The sequence below is a fragment of the Delphinapterus leucas genome, chromosome X (assembly GCF_059928025.1).
Source record: "Delphinapterus leucas isolate spDelLeu-1000000601 "Yukka" chromosome X, BTC_Dleu_Yukka2, whole genome shotgun sequence".
Taxonomy (NCBI): Eukaryota; Metazoa; Chordata; class Mammalia; order Artiodactyla; family Monodontidae; genus Delphinapterus; species Delphinapterus leucas.
In genome coordinates this window covers 110,641,132-110,660,506 of record NC_143150.1, presented here as the reverse complement: position 1 = coordinate 110,660,506, position 19,375 = coordinate 110,641,132, and the positions used below count along the sequence as shown (strand labels likewise).

General features: G+C 42.4%; 1 protein-coding gene and 1 pseudogene across 1 annotated transcript; one reads left to right on the top strand and one right to left on the bottom strand.

Annotated features, from left to right (window-relative positions):
* LOC149744388 (programmed cell death protein 7 pseudogene) overlaps nucleotides 1-15,288 on the bottom strand; it is a 34,302-nt pseudogene extending 19,014 nt beyond the window's left edge.
* A 1,650-nt stretch (nucleotides 15,289-16,938) lies between these two features.
* Nucleotides 16,939-18,006, top strand: LOC149744387 (melanoma-associated antigen B4-like). The gene has a single exon (XM_089903890.1). The coding sequence runs from the start codon at nucleotides 16,939-16,941 to the stop codon at nucleotides 18,004-18,006; it is 1,068 nt and encodes a 355-aa protein (XP_089760016.1).
* Nucleotides 18,007-19,375: the final 1,369 nt, after the last annotated feature.

The following is a 19,375-nucleotide window of genomic DNA, read 5'->3' as shown; positions in this document are numbered from 1 at the left end:
TAAAGATATACGTTGATAGAAAACCCTCAAACTAAAAAGCAAAGAGAAAACAAAATAATTTTTAAAAAAGAAAAGACTAACCAAGGATTGTGGAACAATTACAAGAGATGTAACATATGCATAGTGGGAATAATCTGAGAAGAAACAGAGAAAGAAGCAGAATTTTCAAAGTAATAATGACTGAGAATTTCCCCAAATTAATGACAGACACTAAACCACAGATCTAGGAACCTAAGAGAACACCAAGCAGGATAAATAGAAAAAAAAATCTACACGTAGCCGTATCATACTCAAACTGCAGAAAACCAAACAGAAAGGGAATTCTTGAGATGAGCTAGAGAAAAAAAGAACTTACTCTAGAGGAACAAGGGTAACAATTACCAAGATTTCTCTTCACAAACGATGCTATCAAGAAAAGAGTACAGTTAAATTTTTAAAGCATTGAAATGAAAAAACCCAACAACAACAACAAAAACACTACCACCAACCTAGAATTCTGTAGCCAGGGGGAGAAAATCCTTCAGCAGTAATGAGAAATAAAGACTTTCTCTGACAGACAAAAAAACTGACGGAAACTTGTCACACAGATCTACTTTGCAAGATATGTTAAAAGAAGTTCTTCTGGGAAAAGGAAAATGATATAGGTCAGAAGCTTTGGCTGACGTAAAGAAAGGAAGAGAGTAACACAAGAAATAAATAAAGATTAAAAAAGCCTTTTATTTTTATTATTTTCAACTGATCAAAAAAGATAACTATTTCTTCAAAATAATAATATAACAGCAATGCATCCAGTGGTTATACATTATGGATAAGAGAAATAAATGGCAGAAATGGTATACTTGCACTGTTACGAGATACTTGCACTAACCGTGAAGCAGGATGGGGTTATTTGAAAGAGGACTTGAATACGTTGGAAATGTATAATGCAAACGCTACAGAAACCACTAGAAATTTTATAAATGTATAACTGATATGCGAAAGAAGAGAAAATGGAATAACATGAAATCTTGAATTAAAACTAGAGAAGGCAGAAAAAGAGCACGAGATTAAAAAGGAAACAAAGAGTAAGCTCAAGGAGTAGAAAACAGTTACAAATATGGTTAATGTTAATCCAACTATATCAATAATCACTTTTAATGTGAATGGTCTAAATATACCAATTAAAAGGTAGAGATTCATAAAAAAGAATGAAAACAAAGGAGATCTAACCCTATGCTGTTTACAAGAAACACACTTTAAATATAAAGACATGAAATGATTAAAAGTAAAGGGATGGATACAATAGCCAGGTCATGGAAGCAACCTAAATGCCCATTGACAGATGAATGGATAAAGCAGGTGTGGTACATATATACAATGGAGTATTACTCAGCCATAAATAGGAATGAAATTGAGTCATTTGTAGAGACGTGGATGGACCTAGAGACTACCATGCAGAGTGAAGTAAGCCAGAAAGAGAAAAACAAATATTGTATATTAATGCATACATGTGGAATCTAGAAAAATGGTACAGATGAACCAGTTTGCAAGGCAGAAATAGAGACACAGATGTAGAGAACAAACGTATGGACACCAAGGGGGGCAAAGCGGGGGTGGGATGAATGTGGGGATTGGGATAGGCATATATATACCAATATGTACAAAACAGATACCTAGTAAGAACCTGCTGTATAAAAAAATAAAATAAAATTCAAAAATAAAGTAAAGGGATGGAGAAAACTCTACCATGCTAATATGAGTGAAAAAAAAACCATCTGCTCTAGCTATATTATTTCAGACAAAGCAGTACTCACAACAAGAAAGTCAGAAATAAAGATGGGCATTACTTAATGATTAAGTGGCCAATTCTCAAAGAAATCATGGCAACCCTTAATGTGTATGCACCAAAAAATTCTGTTAAGATACACGAGGCAAACACTGATGAGACACATCTACTCTTAGAGAAGGAGATGTCAACACATCTCTTTTCATAACTGACAAATCCACTAGGCAGAAAATCAGTAAGGTGCAGTTGAACTGAAATGATCTAAATGACATTCATAGAATACTTGACAAAAGCAGAAAGCACATTATTTTCAAGTCCACATGGAACATACACCACGATAGATCACATTCTATGCCATAAAACACACATCATCAAATTTAAAAGAATATAAATGATACAAAGAATAATCTCATTCTGCGATGGAAATAAACTAGAAATTGATAACAAAAAAGTAGCAAGAAAATCAAGGGTATTTAGAGATTAAACAATATACTTCTAAATAACACATGGGCCAAAGAGAAAATCTAATGAGAAATTTTTAAATATGTTTAAGTAAATGGAAACAAAATTACAACTTATCAAAAGTTGTGCAATTCAGCAAAACCAGTACTTAAAGGGACATGTATAGCATTGAATGTCTATACTAGAAAAATCTAAAATCAATAATTTAAGCTTCTACCTTAGTAAACTGGTGAAAGAATAGAAAAAAAGCAGAAGAAAAAGAAATAATAAATCAAAGCAGAAATCAATGACACTGAAGAAAGGGGAAAAAAATAGTGAAAAGCAACAAACCCAGAAGCTGTTTCTTTGCACATATCCAAAAGAAAAAAAAGAAAAAACAAGATGACAGTCTAACCAGGCTACTCAAGGAAAATAAAAAGAGAGAACACACCAATTAAACCGCTAATAGCAGAAATGAAAGAAGGGCCATCACTACTGATTCCATGGACATTAAAAGGATAATAAATGAATATTATAAACAACTCTATGCCTACAAATTTGAAAAGTTAAATCGACAAATTGCTTGAAGATACAATTTCCCAAAACTATACAAGGATAAATAGATAATCAGAATAGGTTTGTATCTATTAAAGAAATTTAATCTATAATTAATAAGCTTCCAGTAAAGACAGCACCAGGCCCAGATGATTCCACTGATGAATTCTAACAAAAAGTTAAGGAAGACATGAAAACAATTCTCTACAATCTCTTCCAGAAAACAGAAGCAGAGGGGACACTTCCTAATTCATTCTATGAGGCCAGCATCACTCTAATGTCAAAACCAGAAAAAGAAATTAAAAGACAGGAGAATTGACCGCCAATATCTCTCATGAACATAGATGCAAATTCCCCAACAAACTATAAGCAAAACAAATCTAACAATGTATAAAAGGAATTATATACCACAACTCAGTGGACTTTATTTCAGGTGTGCAACATTTGAAAATCAGTAATGCTAACTCATCATATCACTAGGCTAAAGAAAATAATCACATGATCATATCAATAGGTGAAGAAAAGAATTTGATAAAATCCAATACCCATTCATCATAAAATTTCCCAGCAAACTAGAAGTAGAGAGGCATTGGCTCAGCTTCATATACAGAATAGAACATCTAAAAATTAAAAAACAGGTAAAACATCCTACTTCATACAGAGAGGATAGATGCTCTCACAAGAAGATCAGGAACAAGGCTAATATATCCCTTCTTACCATGCCTATTCAACACTGGACTGGAAGTCCTAGCCAATGCAATAAGATAAGAGAAGGAAGCAAAAGATATACAGATTTGAAAGGAAAAAATACAACTGTTTTTGGTCACAGATGACTTAATTGTCTACGTAGCAAATATCAAATAATCAACAACAAGAAAACTCCTGGTATTAACAAGCCAAGGTTAATATACAACAGTCAATTGTTTTCCAATAAACAAATGGAATTTGCAATTGAAAAACCTAATGCCATTTACATTAGCACCAAAAAAAGATTGATTATAAATAATTCTTAGAAAAATAAGTATAAGATTTATATGAGAAATACAAATGTCACTGAAAAAAATTAAAGAAGATCTAAATAAATAGAGAAACACTCCATGTTCATGGATAGGAGGATGCAAGATTGTTGAGATGTCAGTTACTCCCAACTTGATTTATATACTCAAAACAATTCTGCTCAAAACTCCAGCAAGGTATTTTGTAGATAGTAACAAACAATCTAGAGTTTATATAAAAAATGAAAAGATCCATAATAACCAACTCAAATCAATACTGAAGAAGATCAAAGTCAGAGAACTGATATTACTTGATTTCAAAACGGACTTTAAAGCTACAATAATCAAGACCACATACTATTAGCAAAACAAGAGACAAACAGACCAAGGCGCAGAATAGAAAACCTAGAAACAGACCCCTCATACAGTCAACTGATCTTTAACAAAGGAGCAAAGGCAATTCAATAGAGAAAGGAGTCTTTTAACTCACACTGCTGGGACAACTAGACATCCACATACAACAAAAAAGAATGCGGATACAGACTTTACATGTTGCAAAACAATTAACTCAAAATGGATCACAGACCTAAATGGAAAACTCAAAATTAAAAAAAATCCAGGGACTCCCCTCATGGTCCAGTGGTTAAGACTGCACTTCCACTGCAGGGGGCATGGGTTTCATCCCTGGTTAGGGAACTAAGATCCTGCCTGCCATGAGGAGTGGGAAAACAAACAGACCAAAAAAACAAACAAAACAGAAGGTAATATAGGAGAAAGTCTTGGGTTTGGCAATGAGATTTTAGACACAACACCAAAAGCACAATCCATGAAAGAGAAAAATGATAAGATGAACTTCATTAAAATTAAAAACTTCTACTCTGTAAAAGGTACTATTAAGAGAATGAAAAGACAAGCCGCAGACTGGGAAAACAATAATTGCAAGACACATATCTGATAATAAACATGAATCAAAAATATACAATGAACTCTTAAAAAACTCTACAATAAGAGAACAAAAAAGTCAATTTAACAGTGGTTAAAAGAGATGAACAAACGCCTCACCAAAAATATACACAGATGGCAAATAGCATACGAAAAGATGATCAACATCACGTGTCTTCACGGAATTTGGGATTAAAACAACGAGATACCTATTAATATGGCTAAAACAAAAACAAACACCTGACAATACCAAATGCTGGCAAGGATGGGGACCAACAGGAACTCTCATTCAGTGCTAAAGGGAATGCAAAGTGATAGAGACACACTGGAAACTGCCTGAAGTTTCTTTTAAGCTAAACATAATCTTATCATATGATCTAGCAATTAAATGCCTAGGTATTTACTCAAAAGAGTCGAAAACTTATGTCCACCCCAAAGCCTTCAAACAAATGTTAATAGTACACTAACTCATAGCTGCCAGAAACTGAAATCAACCAAGATGACCTTCAGCAGATGAATGGGTAAACAAACTGTGGTAGTCCACATGATGGAATGCTATTCAGCCATGAAAAGAAATGACATTTCAAACCACAAACAGATATAGAGAAACTTAAATGTATATTGATTAGCAAACGGAGCTAGTTTAAAAAGCCTACTTATTGAGTTATTTGTAGTGAGGTAGATGGACCTAGAGTCTGTCATACAGAGAGAAGTAAGTCAGAAAGAGAAAAACAAATACTGTATGCTAACACATATATATGGAATCTAAGAAAGAAAAATGGTCAAGAAGAACCTAGGGGCAAGATGGGAATAAAGATGCAGACCTACTAGAGAATGGACCTGAGGATACGGGGAGGGGGAAGGGTAAGCTGTGACAAAGTGAGAGAGTGGCATGGACATATATATACTACCAAATGTAAAATAGATAGCTAGTGGGAAGCAGCCGCATAGCACAGAGAGATCAGCTCGGTGCTTTGTGACCACCTAGAGGGGTGGGATAGGGAGGGTGGGAGGGAGGGAGACACAAGAGGGAAGAGATATGGGGATATATGTATAATTGATTCACTTTCAGAAACTAACACACCATTGTAAAGCAATTATACTCCAATAAAGATGTTAAATAAATAAATAAATAAATAAAAAGCCTATATACTGTAGGATTCCGTCAATATTATATTCTGGAAAAGGCAAAACTCTAGAGAGAGTAAAAAGTTCAGAGTTGTCAGGGGCTCAAAGTGAGGTTTTGAGGGATGGACAGGTGGAGCACGGGAGATTTTTAGGGCAGTGAAACTCTTCTGCATGATGCTCTGTTGGTGAGTAGATGACGTCATGCCTTTGTCAACCACTATAGAAGTGTAAAGCACAAAAAGTGAAGTGTGTTATAAACAGTGGGCAATAGTCAATAATAATGTATCACTATGAGTTGATCAATTATAACAAATGAGCTTCCATCCATTGAAACAACACAAAATGTTAATAATAGGAGAATCTAACTGGAAGAAGTGAGTGGCTGTATGGGAACTCTCTGCACTATCTGCTTAATTTTCTGTAGTCTGAATCTGTTCTTTAAAAAAGTCTATTGATTTAAAAACTAGAAAAAAATCTGGACAAGAACACCTAGCCAGTACAGAGCTATATACAACAATACCAAATAAATAAGAGTCATGAGTAATGAAAAGCAAAAGATAGCAATGCTAATAATTTGATCCTCTAATTAAAACTCTAAGGGAATAGGCACAGAAAATAGTCAAACATATAAGGAACTTCAGAAACCTGGTGGAAAAAAGATGACTACAGCGAAATCAAGAGACTGGCCAGAAACAGTATCAACAATTCCTTAGATCATGTTGACAGAAAATACATCAGGAGCTTCAAGATGGCAAAAGAGTAAGACACAGAGATCACCTTCGTCCCGCAAATACATCAGAAATACAAGTACACGTGGAACAACTCCTACAGAACATCTACTACTGAACGCTGGCAGAAGACCTCAGACCTCCCAAAAGGCAAGAAACTCCCCCACGTACCTGGGTAGGGCAAAAGAAGAAAGAAAAACAGAGACCATAGAATAGGGACGGCAACTGCACCAGTGGGAGGCAGCTGTGAAGGAGGAAAGGTTTCCACACACTAGGAAGTCCCTTCGCGGGCGGAGACCTGGGTGGCGGAGGGGGAAGCTTCGGAGCCGCGGAGGAGAGTGCAGCAACAGGGGTGCGGAGGGCAAGGCTCAGAGACTCCCGCACAGAGGATCGGTGCCGACCAGCACTCACCAGCCCGAGAGGGTTGTCTGCTCGCCCGCCGGGGCAGGTGGTGGTTGGGAGCTGAGGCTCGGGCTTCAGGGCTTCGGAGGTCGGATCCCAGGGAGAGGACTGGGGTTGGCTGGGTAAACACAGCCTGAAGGGGGATAGTGCGCCACAGCTAGCCGGGATGGAGTCCGGGAAAAAGTCTGGAGCTGCCGAAGAGACAAGAGACTCTTTCTCCTCTTTGTTTCCTGGTGCGTGAAGAGAGGGGATTCAGAGCGCCGCTTAAAAGAGCTCCAAAGAGGGGGGCGAGGTGCGGCTATCAGGGCGAACCCCAGAGACGGGCATGAGATGCTAAGGCCGCTGCTGCCGCCACCAAGAAGCCTTTGTGCAAGCACAAGTCACTCTCCACACCTCACCCCTCCCGGGAGCCTGTGCAGCCCGCCACTGCCAGGGTCCCGTGATATAGGGACAATTTACCCGGGGGAACGCACGGCGCGCCTCAGGCTGGTGCAACGTCACGCTGGCCTCCGCAGCCGCAGGCTCGCCCCGCAATCCGTACCCCTCCCTCCCATCGGCCTGAGTGAGCAAGAGCCCCCGAATCAGCTGCTCCTTTCACCCCGTCCTCTCTGAGCGAAAAACAGATGCCGTCAGGCGACCTACACGCAGAGGCAGGTCCAAATCCAAAGCTGAACCCCAGGAGGTGTGCGAACAAAGAAGAGAACGGGAAATATCTCCCAGGAGCCTCAGGAGCAGCAGATTAAATCTCCACAATCAACTTGATATACCCTGCATCTGTGGAATACCTGAATAGACAACGAATCATCCCAAATTGAGGAGGTGGACATTGGGAGCAACGATATATAAATATATGTTTTCCCTTTCTCTCTTTTTTGTAAGTGTGTATGTGTATGCTTCTGTGTATGATTTTGTTTGTAGAGCTTTGCTTTTACCGTTTGTCCTAGGGTTCTGTCTGTTCGCCTTCTTTTTTATTACTTAAAACATTTTTTTCTTAATCATTATTTTTTATTTTAATAACTTTATCTTAATTTACTTTATTTTATCTTCTTCTTTCTTTCTTTCTTTCTTTTTTTTCTCCCTTTTATTCTGAGCCATGTGGAGGACAGGCTCGTGGTGCTCCAGCCAGGCATCAGGGCTGTGCCACTGAAGTGAGAGAGCCAAGTTCAGGACACTGGTCCACAAGAGACCTCCCAGCTCCACATTATATCAAACGGCAAAAATCTCCCAGAGATCTCCATCTCAATGCCAAGACCCACCTCCACTCAATGACCAGCAAGCTACAGTGCTGGACACCCCATGCCAAACAACTAGCAAGACAGGAACACAATCCCATCCATTAGCACAAAGGCTGCCGAAAATTATAATAAGGCCACAGACACCCCAAAACACACCACCAGACGTGGACCTGCCCACAAGAAAGACAAGCCTCATCCACCAGAACACAGGCACTAGTCCCCTCCACCAGGAAGCCTCATCCACCAGAACACAGGCACTAGTCCCCTCCACCAGGAAGCCTACACAACCCACTGAATCAACCTTAGCCACTGCGGACAGACACCAAAAACAACGGGAACTACGAACCTGCAGCCTGCGAAAAGGAGACCCCAAACACAGTAAATTAAGCAAAATGAGAAGACAGAGAAACACACAGTAGATGAAGGAGCAAGATAAAAACCCACCAGACCTAACAAATGAGGAGGAAATAGGAAGTCTACCTGAAAAAGAATTCAGAATAATGATAGTAAAGATGATCCAAAATCTTGGCAACAGAATGGAGAAAATACAAGAAACATTTAACAAGAACTTGGAAGAACTAAAGAGCAAACAAACAGTGATGAACAACACAATAAATGAAATTAAAAATTCTCTAGAAGGGATCAATAGCAGAATAACCGAGGCAGAAGAATGGATAAGTGACCTGGAAGATAAAATAGTAGAAATAACTACTGCAGAGCCGAATAAAGAAAAAAGAATGAAAAGAATTGAGGACAGTCTCAGAGACCTCTGGGACAATATTAAACACACCAACATTCGAATAATAGGGGTCCCAGAAGAAGAAGAGGAAAAGCAAGGGACTGAGAAAATATTTCAAGAGTTTATAATTGAAAACTTCCCTAATATGGGAAAGGAAATATTTAATCAAGTCCAAGAAGCACGGAGAGCCCCATACAGGATAAATCCAAGGAGAAACAGGCCAAGACACGTACTAACCAAACTATCAAAAATTAAATACAAAGAACAAATATTAAAATCAGCAAGGGAAAAACAACAAATAACACATAAGGGAATCCCCAGAAGGTTAAGAGCTGATCTTTCAGCAAAAACCCTGCAAGCCAGAATGGAGTGGCAGGACATATTTAAAGTGATGAAAGAGAAAAACCTACAACCAAGATTACTCTACCCAGCAAGGGTCTCATTCAGATTTGACGGAGAAATTAAAACCTTTACAGACAAGCAAAACCTAAGAGAATTCAGCACCACCAAACCAGCTTTACAACAAATGCTAAAGGTACTACCCTAGGCAGGAAACACAAGAGAAGGAAAAGGCCTGCAATAATAAACCCAAAACAATTAAGAAAATGGTAATAGGAACATACATATTGATAATAACCTTAAATGTAAATGGACTAAATGCTCCAACCAGAAGACATAGATTGGCTGAATGGATACAGAAACAAGACCCGTATATATGCTGTCTACAAGAGACCCACTTCAGACCTAGGGACACATACAAACTGAAAGTTAGGGGATGGAAAAAGATATTCCATGCAAATGCAAATCAAAAGAAAACTAGAGTAGCAATTCTCATATCCGACACAATGGACAAAGACTAAGACTATTAGAAACAAAGACTATTAGAAGAGACAAAGAAGGACACTACATAATGATCAAGGGATCAATCCAAGAAGAAGCTATAACAACTGTAAATATTTATGCACTCCAACATAGGAGCACCTCAATACGTAAGGCAAATACTAACAGCCATAAAAGGGGAAAGTGACAGTAACACAATCATAGTAGGGGATGTTAACATCCCACTTTCACCAATGGACAGATCATCCAAAATGAAAATAAATAAGGAAACACAAGCTTTAAATGACACATTAAACAAGATGAACTTAATTGATATTTATAGGACATCCCATCCAAAAACAACAGGATACACATTCTTCTCAAGTGCTCGTGGAACATTCTCCAGGATACATCATATCTTGGGTCACAAATCAAGCATTGGTAAATTTAAGAAAATTGAACTCGTATCAAGTATATTTTCCCATCCAGAACGCTACGAGACTAGATATCAATTACAGGAAAAAATCTGTAAGAAATACAAACACATGGAGGCTAAACAACACACTACTTAATAACCAAGACATCACTGAAGAAATCAAAGAGGAAATGAAAAAATACCTACACACAAATGACAATGAAACATGATGACCCAAAACCCATGGGATGCAGCAAAAGCAGTTCTAAGAGGGAAGTTTGCAGCAATGCAATTCTACCTCAAGAAACAAAAGAAATCTCAAATAAACAACCTAACCTGACACCTAAAGCAATTAGAGAAAGAAAACAAAAAAAGCCCAAAGTTAGCAGAAGGAAAGAAATATTAAAGATCATATCAGAAATAAATGAAAAAGAAATGATAGCAAAGATCAATAATATTAAAGCCTGGTTCTTCGAAAAGATAAACAAAATTGATAAACCATTAGCCAGACTTACCAAGAAAAAAAGCGAGAAAACTCAAATCAATAGAATTAGAAATGAAAAAGGGGAAGTAACAACTGACACTGCAGAAATACCAAGGATCGTGAGAGATTACTACAAGGAACTCTATGCCAATAAAATGGACAATCTGGAAGAAATGGACAAATTCTTAGAAATGCACAACCTTGCGAGACAGAACCAGGAAGAAATACAAAATATGAACAGACCAATCACAAACACTAAAATTGAAACTGTGATTAAAAATCTTCCAACAAACAAAAGCCCAGGACCAGATGGCTTCACAGGCGAATTCTATCAAACATTTAGAGAAGAGCTAACACCTATCCTTCTCAAACTCTTCCAAAATATGACAGAGGGAGGAACACTCCCAAACTCATTCTACGAGGCCACCATCACTCTGATACCAAAACCAGACAAAGATGTCACAAAGAAAGAAAACTGCAGACCAATACCACTGATGAACATAGACGCAAAACTCCTCAACAAAATACTAGCAAACAGAGTCCAGCAGCACATTACAAGGATCATACACCATGATCCAGTGGGGTTTATTCCAGGAATGCAAGGATTCTTCAATATATGCAAATCAATCAACGTGATACACCATATTAATAAATGGAAGGAGAAAACCCAGACGATCATCTCAATAGATGCAGAGAAAGCTTTCAACAAAATTCAACACCCATTTATGATAAAAACCCTCCATAGACATAGATGGAAATTTCCTCAACATAATATAGGCCATATATGACATACCCACAGCCAACATCGTCCTCAATAGTGAAAAACTGAAATCATTTCCACTAAGATCAGGAACAAGACAAGGTTGTCCACTCGCACCACTCTTATTCAACACAGTTTTGGAAGTTTTAGCCACAGCAGCATTCAGAGAAGAAAAAGAAATAAAAGCAATCCAAATTGGAAAAGAAGAAGTAAAGCTGTCACTGTTTGCAGATGACATGATACTCTACATAGAGAATCTTACAGATGCTACCAGAAAACTACTAGAGCTAATCAATGAATTTGGTAAAGTAGCAGGATACAAAACTAATGCACAGAAATCTCTTGCATTCCTATACACTAATGATGACAAATCTGAAAGTGAAGTTAAGAAAACACCCCCATTCACCACTGCAACAAAAAGAATAAAATATCTAGGAATAAACCTACCTAAGGAGACAAAAGACCTGTATGCAGAAAATTATAAGACACTGACAAAAGAAATTAAAGATGATACAAGTAGATGGAGAGATATACCATGTTCTTGGATTGGAAGAATCAACATTGTGAAAATGACTCTACTACCCAAAGCAATCTACAGATTCAATGCAATCCCTATCAAACTACCTACCACTGGCATTTTTCACAGAACTAGAACAAAAAATTTCACAATTTGCATGGAAACACAAAAGACCCCAAATAGCCAAAGCAATCTTGAGAAAGAAAAACGGAGCTGGAGGAATCAGGCTCCCTGACTTTGGACTATACAACAAAGCTACAGTGATCAAGACAGTATGGCACTGGCACAGAAACACAAATATAGATCAATGAAACAGGATAGAAAGTCCAGAGATAAACCCACGCACGTACGGTCACCTTATCTTTGATAAAGGAGGCAAGAATATACAGTGGAGAAAAGACAGCCTCTTCAATAAGTGGTGCTGGGAAAACTGGACAGCTACATGTAAAAGAATGAAATTAGAACACTCCCTAACACCATACACAAAAATAAACTCAAAACGGATTGAAGACCTAAATGTAAGGCCAGGCACCATCAACCTCTTAGAGGAAAACATAGGGCAGAACACTCTGTGACATAAATGAAAGCAAGATCCTTTTTGACCCACCTCCTAGAGAAATGGAAATAAAAACAAAAATAAACAAATGGGACCCAATGAACCTTAAAAGCTTTTGCATAGCAAAGGAAACCATAAACAAGACGAAAAGACTACCCTCAGAATGAGAGAAAATATTTGCAAATGAAGCAACTGACAAAGGATTAATGTCCAAAACATACAAGCAATTCATGCAGCTCAACATGAAAAAGATAAACAACCTAATCCAAACATGGGCAGAAGACCTAAATAGACATTTCTCCAAAGAAGAGATACAGATTGCCAAGAGACACTTAAAAGAATGCTCAACATCATTAATCATTAGAGAAATGCAAATCAAAACTACAATGAGATGTCATCTCACACTGGTCAGAATGGCCATCATCAAAAAATCTACAAACAGTAAATGCTGGAGAGGGTGTGGAGAAAAGGGAACCCTCTTGCACTGTTGGTGGGAATATAGATTGATATAGCCACTATGGAGAACTGTATGGAGGTTCCTTAAAAAACTACAAATAGAACTACCATATGACCCAGCAATCCCACTACTGGGCATATACCCTGAGAAAACCATAATTCAAAAAGAGTCATGTACCAAAATGTTCATTGCAGCTCTATTTACAATAGCCAGGACATGGAAGCAACCTAAGTGTCCATCAACAGATGAATGGATAAAGAGGATGTGGCACATATATACAATGGAATATTACTCATCAATAAAAAGGAACGAAACTGAGCTATTTGTAGCGAGGTGGATGGACCTAGAGACTGTCATACAGAGTGAAGTAAGTCAGAAAGAGAAAAACAAATACCGTATGCTAACACATATAGATGGAATCTAAAAAAAATAAAAAATGGTCATGAAGAACCTACGGGCAAAACGGGAATAAAAATGCAGACCAACTAGAGAATGGACATGAGGATATGGGGAGGAGTAAGGGTAAGCTGGGACAAAGTGAGAGAGTGGCATGGACATATATACACTACCAAACGTAAAACAGATAGCTAGTGGGAAGCAGCTGCATAGCACAGGGAGATCAGCTCGGTGCTTTGTGACCACCTGGAGTGGTGGGATAGGGAGGGTGGGAGGCAGGCAGATGCAAGAGGAAAGCGATATGGGGATATATGTATATGTATAACTGATTCACTTTGTTATAAAGCAGAAACTAACACACCATTGTAAAGCAATTACACTCCAATAAAGATGTTAAAAAAAAAGAAAATACACCATAGACAAAAGCAGCAGTATGAAAACATACCTAGAAAGAAACCATACAAATGTGTATATAATCTACATGGAGGCAACAATAAGAATTTCCTGATTGACTTAGGAAAAAGAAGTCTCAACCAGAATAGTATGTTATGTGTATTCGTCAGGCACAGATATTGTAAGAATATCGATTTTCCTTAATTCATTTACAGATTTAGCACCTCATCCATAGCAGCTGATGACAATCAAACATGGGCTACTGTTTCCTGTACCCAAAATCAACCACAGAAAAATTATAGAAGGAATAAAGAAAAAACATTAACAAGAAAATTTTAAAAAACTAAATAATCCCTGAGGCACAATAAGTCTCCACTGAACAAGAACCTGAGTGTGGGCAGGAAGGGGGATGCCCTGAATTCGAGACAGGTCTATAGCCTGCAAGAGAGGCAGATGACAGGATTGATTAGAGAAAAGCCTATAACGTTGAGCCCTTGATTCTTCCACTGTGCTCTGGGACCATGAATCTGTACTGCTTCACTGAAGGAATCTGAGGCAGCATTTCAGAGCCCGCATGCCAGGAGCATGGGACACCAAAGACTGGGCTGGATGTGGCAGTATGGTCCACAGGCTGTGAAATAACCATCTGAAACTTTCTTAGTGCATGACAACTGGCCTTTTTAAGTGATCATCTTAATAGACTATCGCACATGGACTAAAAGAGAAAAGCAAGTAACACAGTAGTTGTACAAAAGGACAAAAATTCATTTCTGAACTTTTGGGCAATGCCCCTGATGTCAACAAACAGAGACCACAGTGGGAACTGTTAGGCTAAGGCACCCCTTCACTAACTCCTCTGGGATTCTGTGGGGCGTGGTTGGGGACAGGGATGGATTCATACCAGAGAAGGAAGGAATCGCAGGCCCTGCCAGCAGTCAACGTGAGGACCTTGAGTGAGACCTGACGGGCTCCAAACCACAGAAGAGAATCTCGCCTCCTTTCCCCTCAGCTCATCTTACCTGCAGCAGCCATCTCTGGGAGGCTCCAGGCAGAAGTGTCCAGATGAGATGTGCCTGCACTTCACACCAGCAGTCTCAGGGAGTTGATGTCTTTGATGTGAGGCCTTGGCCTCAGGTCAGCAGACGGGAGGTAGCCCAGCACCTGCAGGGAGTCAAGAGAAGACACTGAGAGAGGATTGAGAGCAGCATCCACCATAGAAGAGGGGGCCCCAAAGAGCCTTCACTGTCAGTCTCGGGGGACCCAGGCATGGCTGTGAGGCTCAGGGCCCCCGATACTTCCGGCTGGGGTGCCGACAGAAATGAGAGCCAAGGTGTGACGCCTGCTGACTCAGCTCAGCAGAGGGAAATGTCCCAGGACCCGCCAAGAGTCAACGGAAGGCCCTCATGCCAGGCCTGCGGGAAGGTCCCCCAGAAACACCCCCCACCCCCCCGTCCCGCCCCGCCCCGGCCCCGCCCTGGCCCCGCCCCTGCTGTCCTCCCGGACCCCAGATGCGCATGACCGGATGTGACGTCCTCCTAATCGCGCTGTGAGGGCGCGCCATCTTAGAGAGCTGCTGTCCAGCGACGGTGAGCCGCGGGAGGAGTGCCACGTCTCGTCAGGTGTTAAGGTGTGAGATGACCCCAGTTAGAAGTGCGGGGACATGCCCCCGACACCCCCAATCCCCATTCCCTCCGAAAAGAGGCGGCCACACAGGCCCCGCCCACCCCGCCCCTGCTCTCGTCCCCAGAGGCTCGGGCCTGGCTGTTAGGCCCAAAGTCCATCCGCTTCCCCAGCAGGGTCTCGGGCAAGGAAGGCCTCGCTCTGAGGCTGCTGGACCCTGGCTCAGCTTAGTAGAGGGAGCGCCCCAGGCCCTGTGGAGTGAAGGACGGGACCCTCGTGGGGACCAAGGGGCTCCACACCCCAGAATGGCGGCCACGCGGACCCCGCCCCTGACGTCGGCCTGGGAGCCTCCGGGCAGGTCTAAAGACTGAGGGGCTCCCTCAGTGCGAACGCGGACGGACGGACAGACGCGGGAGACCCAGGGAGGAGGGGGCCTTGTCCTGAGGGGCTGGCCACAGGTCAGCAGAGGGAGGATTCCTAGGGCACGGGAGGAGTCAGGGTGAGGACCGTCCTCCCCGTCGCAAGGGCACCTCAGAACCCCTCCCCTGTTGTCAGCCGCTTCCTTCTGCCCACACACGGAGGGAGGGCTGCTGTCTGAGAGGGGAGGTGCAGGCCAGCAGAAGGCGCGTCCCTAAGCACTCCCAAGAGTCAGCCCAAGCCCCTGAGTAAGGGCCAGTGGGGCCGCCAGCCACAGGGCCTCGACCTGTCTGCTGCACGCTGCAAGCTTGGTAAAACTCTGCCACATGGCGGCCGCGTGGTCACCCTCACTGCCTCCGAATGAGACTCAAGGAGGTGCCAGCGCTGGTGCGAGCAGATGGCCCTCAGGGCAAGAGGAGCTCCAGGCTGCACCGGCCGTCCAGGGAGGACCCCGAGTGAGGACTAAGGGAGTCACCCACCCCGAAGAGAAGGGACAAGAGAGAATATGGCCCGTTCCCCTCCTGTCAACCTTTAAACTCCCAAGAAAGGCCTGTGAGGCTGAGCCTGCCCGTAATTTCCTCCCCTCCTGTCAACCCTTAGACTCCCAAGAAAGGACTGTCAGGCTGAGACTGCCCGTAATTTCCTCTGCCAGGTCCGAGGGAGGTTAGAGCTTTGTTCTGAAGGGGCAGCCACCAGGCAGCAGAAGGGAGGGTCCCAGGACCCTTCGGTGGTGGGCTGAACGCTCCCTCCTTTCCTCCTCCTGGGTGTCATGGAAGATGGTGGTGTCAACTTCAGAGCAGCAGAGGGGAGGGGGTGGGGGTGTCTTGCCAACAACTGTCATCCTGACTCTGAATGGGAACCGTGGGGACCTTCCTCCCCTGCCAGCCTCCACTGTCACCCCAGTACCGCCCAGGCAGGGCTGGCTGGCTGTGCCCCAAGGCTCACTCTACCGTCCGCCACAGGGGTCTCAGGGGACAGGCTGAGCAGGAGAACAGGAGCCCTGTGGGTCCTCGAGCAGTGCCCTCAAGGACCCTGCAGAGACGGCCTTGGTTAAAGCCAGGGAGGAATCTCCCCGCTGAGGGTGCTCACAGCATCTCCTTGTCCCTTCCCCAGGTGCCCTCGTTGCCTGCCTTCCTGCGCACACTCCCGCCTACGGGCCCTGACCTGTGTCATCATGCCTCGGGGCCGGAAGAGCAAGCGCCATGCCCGCAAAAAACGCCACCAGGCCCAGGGGGAGACTCAGAGTCTCAAGGGTGCCCAGGCCACTGAGGAGGCGGCGGCGGCGGCGGCAGCAGCGGCGGCAGAAGAGATAGAAGAGTCACCCTCCTCCCCCGCTTCTGTTTCTCAGGGTACTCCCCCGAGCTCCCCTGCTGCTGGCACTCGCCAGGAGCCTCAGGGAGCCCCAGCCACTACCTCTCGTGATGCAGGGGTTTCATGCCCAGGATCTGAAGAGGGTGCCCAGAGCCAAGATGAGAAAAGTGCAGGTACCTCCCAGGCAGCACCTTCCACTCGCAGCAGTTGCAGAGATCCTCTGAGCAGGAAGTCCACAATGTTCGTGGAGTTCCTGCTGGAGAAGTACATAACGAAGGAGCCCATCCTGCAGGCAGCACTGCTGAAGACTCTCAACAAGAAGTACAAGAAGCACTTCCCTCAGATCCTCAGCAGAGCCTCTGATATCATGGAGGCGGTCTTTGGCCTCGAGCTGAAGGAAGTCGACCCCAGCAGTCACTCCTACGCCCTCATCAGCAAGATGGCCCTCCCCAGCGACGCAAGTCCAAGTGATGAGTTCAGGATGCCCACGTCCGGTCTCCTGATGACTGTCCTGGGCGCGATCTTCATGAAGGGCAACCGTGCCACCGAAGAGGAGCTCTGGAAATTCCTCAATGCGTTGGGTTACCATGCTGGGAGGAGGCACTTGATCTTCGGGGATCCCGGGAGGCTCATCAGCAAAGATTTCGTGCAGCAGAAGTACCTGACGTACCGCCAGGTGCCCAACAGCGATCCTCCGCGCTATGAGTTCCTGTGGGGCCCGAGAGCCCACGCTGAAACCAGCAAGATGAAAGTGCTGGAGTTGTTGGCCAAGATCATTGGTACCGTCCCCAGTGCCTTACCAGATCTCTATGAGGAGGCTCTGAAAGATGAGGAAGAGAGAGCAGCAGTGAGAGCCGCGGCCAGGGCTGCAGCTGTTGCTGAGGGCAGAGCCCCTTCCAGGGCCCAGGCCCGCAGCTCCTCCCACATGTAGGGAGGGAGGCCGCGGGCAGTTTGCTCACTTTGTTTTGGAAGAGAGCAGTCAGGCTCCTAAATAGTGCAGAGTAGTAGGGGTGGAGGGAACAAAACATATATGTTCTTACAGTTTTAAGTAGTATGGTAGTTTACGTGCAGTTAGTTTTAGTAAAATATATATCTCTTTCTTTTTTCCAAATGAACAATACCTAGTTAAAGATAGATGATTGGTAGATAAGTAGGTAGAGAGATGCTAGATAGATTGATTTATGATAGATATGTTTAGTATCTTTTCAAATGTTATTACTTCATTGAATGTTTATTTTGCTTTAGAATCAAAGTGTATTAATGTCATGGATGTCATGTTTATTGCTGTTCAGTTTTAAGATTAAGAGTTTGCTATTTGCAAAAAAAACTGAAAAGCCTTCAATATTTTCATTTTGCTACAGAACAAGGTAACATGGCATTGGAATAGGATTTTTCGTGGAAACGAGAAAGAATCCCACGAGAAACTATTGGGGATCTCAAAATGGTGATACAAAAGTAAAGGCTGGTTAATTCTTAGTTTGCCTTCTTTTCTTTCTCTTTGCTTGTAAAATTAAATAATATATACCTAGCTTTGCTTAGGTTATTCAAACTGTTTGAAAATTAAATCATGGTAAATAAGACTTCTTGGTCATTCCTTGTTTTTTCTCTCAAATTAATTGACCATCTTCTCTTTGGAAGCCTCTCCAGTACTACTATGGTTGGTAAGAAAATGAAGACCAAGCCACTGCCCATAGAATTTTTAGAGTCTAGCATCAGTTATCATGTAAGGAGGATGGTAAGATACACTCTAAGAAAAAAACAAATGAACAATTTTTTTTTTAAAGTGAGGGTGTGGAAGAGGAGGTTCCAAATGAGAGCAAGGAGTGTAAGTTACCTGATAAAGGCAGCGTTGGGTCTTGGGAAACTTCTAGTCCCTCGGCAGGAAGTAATTCACAGTCAGGATGCATGGTGGGCTAGATGAAGCTGTGGGAGTGATGGAAAGGGCCACTCAGATGGTGTTTCTCAGAGTTGAGAGACTAAACCTGGAATGGAAAACGTATCTTCACAGTTAACTTTGGGATGTGGAAAAACCAGAGAGAATCCCCACCTAGGGAATGGAAGGGGTCCTATGCACTTGCTCCAGGGCAAGTGAACACTCAAACTAGGTGTTTTAGGCATGAGCTGTCCAGAGAGTTTCTGAGAAATAAAGGTGATACTCATTGAAATGAGATGCCAAGAAGCCACTGGACTGTCTCTCTTTTTGTGGGATGGGACTGCCAGAGCTCACTCCAGTGAAAGGGCATTTTAATTAGGTTATTTTGAGTGTAATTTGGCAAACTCTAAGGGAGGGCTCAAATTTT